The sequence below is a fragment of the Mus caroli genome, unplaced genomic scaffold (assembly GCF_978045245.1).
Source record: "Mus caroli unplaced genomic scaffold, Mus_caroli_1 scaffold_2, whole genome shotgun sequence".
In the NCBI taxonomy this organism is placed as follows: domain Eukaryota; kingdom Metazoa; phylum Chordata; class Mammalia; order Rodentia; family Muridae; genus Mus; species Mus caroli.
The window spans coordinates 15,307,417-15,318,868 of NW_028227257.1; the positions used below are offsets into that span (position 1 = coordinate 15,307,417).

The window sequence follows — 11,452 nt, forward strand, 5'->3', positions numbered from 1 at the left end:
AAGAGTTATAGCATACCACTCTCATCATTAGTGATACTACAACCAAGGATAGCCAACGGTGAGGAGATAAGATATACTTCTCAAATTTTTGGAATAGAATAAACATATTTTACATATTGGATATGATTATATCTCAAATTAGATTCCCTGCCAAATTAAATATTGACTTCTAAGACCTAGAATGTAGAAATTAGAAAATAGTTGGCAATGAGATGGTTGAGATTGTCTGTCTTTAACAAATGAGGTCACACTAGTGTGACTCACAGACAGCTATGACTGGTAGCCTTCAATGTATGTGTGTAAAGTGAATTTGCTTAAATTCAACCCCTTTATCTTTGCTTCGCTTTCTATACCTAACTCCACCATCCCTTCCCAACTTCACATCTTCTTTTTCAAAATCCACTGAGTCCGTTGAGTGAGCACAGGTATAGAGTGATCTACTGCAGGTAGCCTGGGTAGCCTCTCAGGAACTGCATCCTTGAAGAAATTTTATTATCTGCCCTGCCCTCTGCAGCCATCAAGTAAAAACAGTTGCTTATCTAAGAGTAGGCATAATGACCCCTCCCCATTGCATGCTGGGATTTTGGCTGGTTTGATCCACTGTTTTATGCATGTGGTCATGGCTGCTGTGAATTCATATGTGCAGCAGACTGCCATGCCTTTCAAAAACTGTTTCAACTGAAGATATCTACTGTCCTTGGCTCTTATGATCTTTCCTTCTCCTTCTTCTAGGATGTCCCCTGGTCTGTTGGGGTAGGAGGCAGGCTGTCACTACCTCATTTAGAATTGAGTACTCTGCCATCTGTTATTCCCTACACACTGACCAGTTGTGGTTCTCTGTATCAACAATCTCCTACTGTAAAAAAGTTTTCTCTGCTGAGGGTTAAGAAATTCACTGAAGCCGGGAGGTGGTAGTGCACGCCTTTAATCCCAGCACTTGGGAGGCAGAGGCAGGCAGATTTCTAGGTTCGAAGCCAGCCTGGTCTACAAAGTGAGTTCCAGGACAGCCAGGGCTATACAGAGAAACCCTGTCTCGAAAAACCAAAAAACAAAACAAAACAAAACAAAAAAAAACCCCACACTGAGCTCCAGGTGTAACGATGAGAACTTGGGGGACAGTTTATCATTTTTTCTACTTACCAGAATAATAGTAATTTCTCCACTAGTGTCCATGACCCAGTGAGCCATGGATTTGGGGCTCAGTTAACAATACCAGACATGAGTTCTACGTTACTTTAAAGCAGACTTTAAATCCACTCAGAGAGGTAACACAATCACAAAGGAACTCACACAATATGTACTCACTGATAAGTGGATATTAGCCCAAAACTTAGGATACCCAAGATATAAGATACAGTTTGCTAAACTGGTATGTTGCTTGCATGCATGTCTGTGTTGAGGGTGTCAGATTCTCCTGGAACTGGAGTTACAGAACAGTTGTGAGCTGCCACGTGGGTGCTGGGAATTGAACCCAGGTCCTCTGGAAGAGCAGACAGTTCTCTTAACCACTGAACCATTTAACCACTTCAGCCTCTGTATGCTATTTCTCTTTTTACAGAACAGTTGTGAGCTGCCACGTGGGTGCTGGGAATTGAACCCAGGTCCTCTGGAAGAGCAGACAGTTCTCTTAACCACTGAACCATTTAACCACTTCAGCCTCTGTATGCTATTTCTTTTTTTTTTAAAGGCAAATAATAAATAACAATTCCAAATGTATTTAAGACCATGGTGTAAAATGTGAAACTTCAAAACTGCTAAAGTAAAACACTTCTATGTGTGAGCACAGAAAGGGACACTCTGGGGGGGGGGGGGACGCTCTGACAGCTTGGAAGGAAGAGCAAGAAAGGACAACTTAGATCACATCAAATTAAAACTATTCTGCAGGCCAGAATAAATGATGGTAAGAGTGAAAAAGAATCAACATACAAAACAGAGAAAGTCCTTGCCAGGTACATCTCTGGGACATTTCTATTTAGAATGTATTTAGCACACAGAAATTTAACCCTAAGAGCTAAATCATTCAGTCAGTAAATAGGCAAGTCCGTTGGACATAACGCTTCTCAAAAGACGAAGGAGAGGGGGCCAGAACAATGGCTCACAACCACATACAGCTTCAGCAACACAGACATCTAGAGTTCTAGGGTGTTTGTCACCCCTTTCTGATCTCTGAGGGCCTCCACATATACATGGCACACCTCCATACTCTCGGGCACACACAGTTACAAACAAAATAAAGCAAGTTCTCTGGTTTTGTTTTTTGAGATGAAGAACAACTGGAAGGCAAGCATATGGGAAACGTTCACCATCCTTAGCCATCAGAGACACATATCCATGAGAAGTACAATGAGGTTTTTATTTTATCTTATTTTATTTTATTTTATTTGAGAATTTCATACACTGATGTACATATGAGCATGGATGAGGGACCCTGGGTGAAGGACGGTCCCTCGTGAAGGTGAGGTGAAGAGAGAACAATGAAGGTGAAGAGAGAACAAGACAAGGTAAGGGGGGGGGGATGAGTCAGAGCCAAGTTCATGAAATGTCACATAAGGAAATGTCATTTAAAAAAGCCATTCTTTTGTACTGTGCTGAAGAAGGAGAAACATGGATAAAAATACCAGATTGTCCAGTCTGAGATAGGAGAGCCGCATGATCGCCAAGGAGTCTGTCTCATCCTTTTCCATTTCCCCCATGCAGGCTTCGGAGATTAGACTTTGAGAATATTCATCTGACATGGACCATGGTGCCTTGTGTTCTCAGTACTTTCCAAGAACAAGATCTTACTGAGTGTAATAATGAAAACGATAGGATAATGTCGATCTTACTTATGGGTCAAAGAACAAAGTCCTTGTCTGATCCTCTGTACTAAGGACACAGATAACACAAAGGGGTTTGGGGCTTGTAAAATAACAACATCAATGATGATATTAATAATAAATTAAATTAAGGAAAGTAACATAGAAGAGGTGGGAGAAAGGAAACCCACCATCGTAGAAGATGGGGGAGTTGATAAAGATAAAACCTATGGCATGAAAGGAGAAGGGATAAGCTTAGAGAGCAAGCCCCAAACATGGCACCTTGCTGCTCAAAGGAGAGAGCCATCCTGGAAAAATGAAGAAAAAGGATGATTCTAAAGTCCTTTTGTCATTTCTTTTCTCTTAGAAAGAGTAACAAACAGTACAATTCTTTCCTTAAGAACAGATAGAAAACCCAAACTACAAAGTGCATGGGGAGTACAGAAATGTGTCTAAAAGCTCCTGTCCTGGACTCAAACTGGGTTAGGTCTAAGGGATTCGGTACTCAGAAACGCTGTGAGCTGGTCATTCCAGTTTAAAGGTCCTGCAGAAAATTCCTTGAGGCTGTGGAGGAAGAACTTGGAGGAAATCAAACTCCCACTGAGTAAAAGGGCAGGAAAAAGAAGAGTGGCCCTCTGTGTCCTGAGACAAACAGACCCAGATGTCATTTATAGTTAGCAGTGCTCTTCTAATGCAGTGCCAATCAGGTAGACTCCAAGAAAAAAAAGAAAAGCCCCAAGAAGTTACTGTGCTAGCTAGCTTTTCCTTCTACCACAATCAATGTCACACCTGTATGCCCTCCTTGGTGATCAGTGTGGCTCTCTTGCCCACAACTGGAGTCTTCCTACTGCCTGCATGGACACTCTAGAGGGGGAAGAACCCAAGAGCATACCTTGCAGTTGCAATGGTTCTGGAAAGCCTACCTCTTGAGATAAATTTAAACTGTGTGTTTAAAAATAGGTAGACGCACTCCATTTATCAGGGTGTCAGTGGTAGAGGAAATCAGGGGGCATGAATGAACGCAGCGCAGGCTCCTATGTTTCTATGCAGAGTTACTTGTTCTCCTCACAGAGATATCTGAGCATCTTGCTCAGATGGGAGGTCCTTTTCTCCATCTTATTTGATAAATTTTTAATTTTTCCGATTTATTTTGTGCTGAAAAATCTCAGCCACTTATTCCTCTAATGCCATACATTTCTTATACTCTTAAAGATATAATTTCATGGTACTTTAAAAAAAAAAGAATACAACTTATAGAGTTTGGGTTTCTATTCTGACTTAGTTCAGTTGATCCCTTATATGTTAGCTGTCCTGAAATTCTTGAAAATTCTTGATAACTTGCTCACTTTCAAAATTGAGTTATGGGGTTAGAAAGATGGCTGAGTGGTTGTGAGCACAGGTTGCAATGTCTGAGGATGCAGGTTCAATTGTCACCCCTCTCATGGCTGCTAAGGAGCCTCCGTAACTCCAGTTACACTCTTCTGGCCTCCACAGGCAATGAACATAAGTAACTCACAGCATACATGTGGGCAAAATACTCCTATTCATAACACACAAAAATTGTTTTAAATTTTGAGTTATTAAAGAAACTGTCCAAGGAAAGACAGGGACCAAAAATGGAACACAGATGGAAGGAAGGGCCATCCAGAGACCGCCCCACCTAGGGATCCATCCCATCTGCAGACACCAAACCCCAACACTATTGTTGATGCCAAGAATCACTTGCTGACAGGAGCCTGGCATGGCTCTTCCCTGAGAGGCTCTGCCAGGACCTGACCAATACAGATGCAGATACAGTAAACCACTGGACTGATCCCAGGGACCCCAATGGAAGAGCTAAGGGAAGGACTGAAGGAGCTGAAGGGGACTGAAACCCTATAGGAAGAACAATGTCTACTAACAGGACCACCTAGAGCTCCCAGAGACTAAATCACAGAACCAAAGAGTATACATGGAGGGATCCATGGCTCCAGCTACATATGTGGCAGAGGACGGCCTTATATGGCATCAGTGGGAAGCTTTTGGTCCTGAAACTTCATCCCCAGCACAGGGGGATTCGAGAGTGGTGAGGCAGGAATGGATGAGTGAGTGGAAGAGCACTCTCATGGGGCAAAGGGGAAGGGGGAGAGGAAGGGGAGATGGGATGGAGTGTTTGTAGAGGGGTAACTGGAAAGGGGGGGATATCTTTTGAAATGTGAACAAATAAAAAGATTAATAGAAATTTTAAAATACAATAAGACAAGAAAAAATTGATATTTAAAAACATTAAATTAGAAGCAGCAGATATGAGCAAATAAATAGAGTACTGTATCATTTCATTTGTATAAGTATCCAGATGATGAAATTAATAGAGATATATAATAAATTAGTAGATTGTATAGCATGAGATGAGAGAGAAATATGTTGTTATAATGTCACAGACTTGGGTTTTAATATGAAAAAAACATCTGGAGACAGATACCAGCAATATGCATATACTTAATAGCATGAAGCTGAAAAATAAAAGAGTATTTATATGACAAATTTTATGTCACACATATTTAAAAAGTAGGGTTTTCATTCCTATACTTGTACACTTATTCTGTGTACCCAGTTATCAACAGCTGTGTAACCTGCACAGATTTAAAACTGACATGTCTGGGGCCATTATCAGAAACGAACAAAGGACAGAGACACGTATAGAAAAGCTGGGATCAGGTGGGTCATGCTCTCTGATGAAGACTCACCAGCAGCTGCCCAGAAACTCCGTGTATGGATTATATAGGGCACAAAGGAGGGGGGTGGGTGAGCTCCCCTCAGTGGGAGGTCTCTGTAGGGGAGCAGTCTCAGGCAGCCCTCACCTGGATGAGGAAGCTGTGGTTGGTATTTCCTGTACACCATTGTTTCTGCTAAAGGTCACCCTTGAATTATTGTCCATCCTTGGGCCAAGTGAAGGCCTTCTCATGACTCTGGAGCATTGGCATCCTTGACACGACCACACACATGTCAAAAATACACTCGGGACTTTGTCCACTCCACACATGTGGGTGGTGAGCTGAGGAAAGGTCATCTTGGGTAGCTGTCTGGAGTCCCATGATACTCATATGTTAGATTTTCTGCCTATTCTTAGGATGATTTATCTTACATTCTCCAAGTTGCTTAGTCCTATGCAAGAAAATTACTGTTCCCTGAGCATAGTATTTTACAACTTCTGAGTCAGATTTTGCTACCTTTGTTAATAATAGCATGTTTTCAAAAGGAGAATGCCCTATATTTAAAAAAAATACTTTTCAGCAAGAGTTTTGCTGTCACCCACCAGGGATCAGGACGTATGGATCATTCGTCGTGTGTTTTTCTTTCCTTCTTTCCTTCTTTCCTTCTTTCTTTCTCTCTCTCTCTCTCTCTCTCTCTCTCTCTCTCTCTCTCTCTCTCTCTCTCTCTCTCTCTCTCTCTCTCTCTCTCTCTTTCTTTCTTTCTTTTTCATTTCCTGCCAGTAGACTGAATACTTAAACTTAAGTTTTTGTTTTCAGTGCATTCCCTTCTGGCATGCGTAGCATGATTATGTGCTATGTGTAGCATGATTACGTGCTATGTGTAGCATAATTACGTGCTATGCATGATCTGCAACTTCAGAATTTGTTCGCGTATCTTACCCCTGAGTTTTATCTGCATTTTTGGAAAGAGATATCAAGAAATTTATTCTTAATTCAGAGATGTGATCAAAGTTGTCAGATCTTTTGTTTATTGCCCCCCCCCAATTGAAATAGTTCTTGGATTTTTCTAAAACACAGAAGAGAGACCTGGGACGGGGGTATATGTTGAGTGGGCACACTGAGCAATTTTGTTCTGGAATCGATTCAGTGTGACACACTGGCTTCCTGAGGGAAAGAATCACTTTTTCCCGGATAGAGAGCAGCTTAGTGAGAGATCAGAGTGCAAGCATATAACCCATGTGTTGTGTAGTATATTTATTTTATGCATTTTCTTTTTATAAGGACATGAGTGGACTTTCTTTTGTCCCTTCCAGACATCACTACCCAGAATATTGGGGTGGGGTGATTGGAAATTTGTTTTCAAGTAGACCTCCTTCCAGAACTACCTTCATATGATTCTGAATGCCAAGCGGGACCCTGCAGGGGTCTTTTCTTCTCCTAAGGCCTTGGCCATGGCATTGTCCTTTTGATTCTATGTCTCAGTCACAAATGCCATAACGAGGCCTTTCTCTTATCCTCCCAGTCGCACAGAGCTGTGTTTCTAAACAAGAGGGCAATTCTTCCATCTTGTCTCAGGATACTAATGAATTCACCAGGGGCAGTAAATATTCACCATAGCCCATTTCTATGGTGAATTCTGTCAGAGTTTCCTGTATTAAGATATACTGTGTTTAATTTTATGTTGGATTCCATGACATACATTCAGCAAGGAAACCAACACTATCTCTTGCTCTTTCAACAGTGATTCCTATCACCATTTAACTGTTGCATTGCCCCCATCCTTTAAAACGCCTCTGCACCTCACCTTGCCTTCCATATCTACTCCCAAACTCGTTTCACTGCACACACAGACTACTTGAAACACTGCAGCTAACAAACCACAGCTACCACCATCTTCTCTTGTCAATGTTTCTAGAAAAAACTTATCTTAAAAGCAAGCACCCATGTTAGATAAATACAGACACTGGCACATCACTAGTCATAGTTCTATACCTCACAGCTACTTTTGGACATTAATGTGCCCCAGTTATTATTTTTCCAGGGCTGAGGTTTGACTCAAGAGCCTCACGCTTGCTGGGCCAATGGTCTACAACCCAGCTACATCTTCATCTCCATTGATTCTCCGCTTTCTGTTTGGAGCTTCCTTGTGTTTAATTGTCTCCTGTGCCTTTCTGTACGTGTGACTGCTCCTTTGCATGTAAATCAGAAGCTATGTCAAATTCAATATAAAGCAAGCAATTTCATGGGCTTCTGTGAGATAGCACCCTAAACAGTATCAGCTCCACTACAGTGTGACTAGGAACATTAGATCAGGCCCTGATTACTCTCAGAGCATTAAAAAACATCTCTTCCCCACTCTACTCTGGATTTTGTTTGAAAATAAAATGTTTAATCATGTCCTTATAAAAAGAAAATGCGTAAAATAAATATACTATAAAACACACTTTGTTTGCAAAGGGGATGTGATAAAGTCAGAGGGTTGATAAAGATCTACTGAGGCTTATGACATAGAAAAAGGTCTCTGACATTACGTCCCTGTGCACTTTACCTGGGAACATTACCAATGTCCCCAACCGCGCAGTGGGGAGGAAGTTGACATTTACAGATAATTTTTTTTTAAAAAAGGAGGGGTCAGTGCCTTTTGTAGCTTTGGCCATATCCATGCTACATCCAGCTAGAGAAGATATAAGCGTGCCAGTCAGCTCAGCTCTCAGTGAAGGTCCTTCTTGACAAGATGAAGTCCTCTGTCTTCGTCCTTTCTCTGCTCCTCATTCTGGAAAGACAGTCAGCTGTGGTTGGACAATATGGTGAGTGTATAGGGATGGTGGATAGAGGGAAAGTCACTCAGGGAGAATGTCTTAAAGGGTGCTCTGGGCATAAGCAAATCCTTTCATTGGGTGATTTTTTTTTTTTTGATGAGACTTAATTCTTCTCTACCAAAACCCAAAACCCTTGTGGGAACATCAATCGTTTTATAGGAAAATTTTGGAAATAAGACTTGGAAGGACTGTGCAGATTATGTATCTTAAACATTCTTATCATCAATTACCAGGTGCGACAAAAGGCCACTTCCAGAGCAGCTCCTCAGAGGGATTTATGCTTGGTCAGAAAGGCCATCTCAGTTTCGGGATCAAAGGAGGAAGTGACGAAGCAGCTGAAGAAAGCCTTTTCATGCAATCACAACGCCGGGTGTACGGCCAGGGTGGTGGTGACATGACCCAGACACGTGTTTCACAAGAGCATACAAGTGTCAAAGGGGCCGCACTTTGTCGGAATGGACAAGTTTCCCAACTGAAATCCCAAGAATCCCAAGTAAAATCCTATGGACAAGTGAAGTCCAGTGGACAGCTGAAATCTGGGGGATCAGCCTTTGGACAAGTGAAGTCCAGTGCGTCCCAAATAAAATCCTATGGACAGCTGAAATCTGGGGGATCGGCCTTTGGACAAGTGAAGTCCAGTGCGTCCCAAATAAAATCCTATGGACAGCTCAAATCCAGTGGACAGATGAAATCTGGGGGATCGGCCGCCTTTGGACAAGTAAAGTCCAGTGCGTCCCAAATAAAATCCTATGGACAGCTCAAATCCAGTGGACAGATGAAATCTGGGGGATCGGCCTTTGGACAAGTGAAGTCCAGTGCATCCCAAATAAAATCCTATGGACAGCTCAAATCCAGTGGACAGATGAAATCTGGGGGATCAGCCTTTGGACAAGTGAAGTCCAGTGCATCCCAAATAAAATCCTATGGACAGCTGAAATCCAGTGGATCCCAAGTAAAATCCTATGGACAGCTGAAAGCCAGTGGATCCCAAGTAAAATCCTATGGTCAAAAAAAATCCTATGGTGAAGAAGGTCAACTGAACTCTTTCAGCCAACTAAAATCCCAAGGTGCCCAACTAAAATCCTATGGTCAACAAAAATCGCAACAGTCCTCCTTTAGCCAAGTAAAATCTCAAAGTTCCCAACTAAAGTCCTATGGCCAACAAAAATCCCTCAAAGGTTTTTCTCAACAAACTCAGCATAAAGGATTTGCCATGGATGAAGGGATGTCGCAAGTGCGGAAACAATTTAATGATGATGACCTCTCGGTACAACAGAAGTCTACCCAACAGATGAAAACAGAGGAAGACTTATCCCAATTCGGACAACAGCGGCAATATGGACAAGAGCGCTCACAATCCTATAAAGGATATCTTGAGCAATACAGAAAGAAATTACAAGAACAACGAAAAAATTTTAATCACGGTAACTATTTTACAAAGGGAGGAGCAGACCTCTATCAAGCTCAGCTTAAGGGATAACATATTCACTGACCAACTAAAGACCAAGATCAATATCAAGGTATGTTTCTACCAAGTAGGAAAGATATTTATCCCAATTTTTTATTTGTGGTATATAAAGAAGTCCTGGGTCCACTATGGAACTGATACCCATTTGATACTATCAGAAGAATTATTGTTACAAACTTTTAGAAAGATGAAAAGCAACCCCTGGTAAAAATGAGCACTTGTACAGTAAGGGCAGAGTAAGGGAGCTAGCTAGGTTAACAATTGGTCCTGTATTACTACATTAAGGGGGCACTTTTCAGTGCTTTTCTGAACATAGTTTTTATATTATTAAATGTGTACCACCTATGCGATCATATTTATCATTTCATGATACAATCTTGTTTGTTCTTAAAATTGGTTTCTTGCTTATATTGGTGCGAGGAATTGTCACAGGTGAGCTCTTCCTCCACACCAGTGAGTGTTCTTGAGTCCCTGTGACCTCTGCTTTCCATCACAAACCATGAGCTTAAGGATTAGCTGCTTTTCCACCGGATGGAAGATATGATTACAAAGATCTGTTTGGAGCAGGCACTATATTCAGTTGTACTCCCAGTGGTGAGCCTGTTAAATTCCAGCGGGCAGTCCAGACTTGTAGTCGTGTTGGTAGCCCGGGTTAAACTCGGTTGGTCACAAAAACAAAACCAAAAGGATATGATTGTGAGAAAGGGACTTGTAGGGAGGAGTGGAGGTGATCAGGATGAGACAGATACAGGAAATGACGAGACTGGCGGTAATCAGAGCACACTGTATATGTGTATGAGATTCTCAGAGAGCAAAGTGAAAGGGTTTGGGGTTGTGTGGTTTCAAATCCATGCCTGTGATGCAGGAAGACCCCGAAAGTGAGCACAGGGTATTAAGGGTCTATAGGTTGCTGCTGGACACCTGTGACATAGGGAGTGAAATCTGAGCCCCAGAAGAAAGACAATATTCACTGCCTTGTTTGTTTTAAGAAAGGGAGAGCAACAAAAGCCATGGACACACCACTTACGGTCCATTGATTAGAGTCATGAGTGGTCGAGCACCCCAATTTGTAGAAAGTGGTTCTGGTAAAATTGAAAGGGGCGGAAATCCGCTCATCTACACCTCAACTTCTGACTGCCCTCACATCACTGACACTACTTCTCGTTCTAGGACTCGCCTCACCAGAGTCAAGTCTATGATACCTTCAAGATGCAGACTGCAATGTCGCCCCAGATCGTTGGTTCATGGACAACCCTGTACTCACACTTGCTTTTCTGTAGGACTTCTGGCCCTGGAGCTTCCTCAAACACTCACTTTCCAATAAAAAGATAACTTTCCGCATCACTTGTACTTGTTGACTGAGATCTGGTTCCTACAGATGTCTGGATTTGGGGATATTCCCAATGGGCAGTTCCAAAAGGAAGAGACAGTTGTATGGCATTGGGGAAAACAGCAATAAAATCCACATTTATAGATGTCTGGGCTCTAAAGAAGTTGCTAGAACTGTGCCAGATGCCCTGTGAGTTACCTAAAGTCAACCTTAAAATACCTTACAACTCTCTTTCTAGTGGGTCTTTAGAAACTGACAGTCAGAGTCGAAAGATCACGGGCCCAAGGAGATTAGTTTCCAATTCCAACACCACCATGGAAACATCAATTTTCGAGCTGGAGAAATGG

The 11,452-nt window shown here is 42.0% G+C and overlaps 1 protein-coding gene across 1 annotated transcript; it reads left to right on the forward strand.

The window, feature by feature from the left end:
* The first annotated feature begins 8,222 nt into the window (after nt 1–8,222).
* On the forward strand, nt 8,223–9,787 carry LOC110286672 (seminal vesicle secretory protein 2-like). The gene is made up of 3 exons (XM_021153214.1): nt 8,223–8,295; nt 8,541–8,923; nt 9,083–9,787. The coding sequence occupies exons 1-3, from the start codon at nt 8,223–8,225 to the stop codon at nt 9,785–9,787; spliced, it is 1,161 nt and encodes a 386-aa protein (XP_021008873.1).
* The last annotated feature ends 1,665 nt before the right edge of the window (nt 9,788–11,452 follow it).

What these genes read in the sequence shown, in the direction of transcription:
- LOC110286672 (XM_021153214.1), top strand. Translation starts at nt 8,223, where the DNA reads ATGAAGTCCTCTGTCTTCGTCCTTTCTCTGCTCCTCATTCTGGAAAGA. An exon ending in AGCTGTGGTTGGACAATATG is followed by an intron (nt 8,296 to 8,540) that starts GTGAGTGTATAG and finishes ATCAATTACCAG; the next exon opens with GTGCGACAAAAGGCCACTTC. An exon ending in AGCTGAAATCTGGGGGATCG is followed by an intron (nt 8,924 to 9,082) that starts GCCTTTGGACAA and finishes TCCAGTGGACAG; the next exon opens with ATGAAATCTGGGGGATCGGC.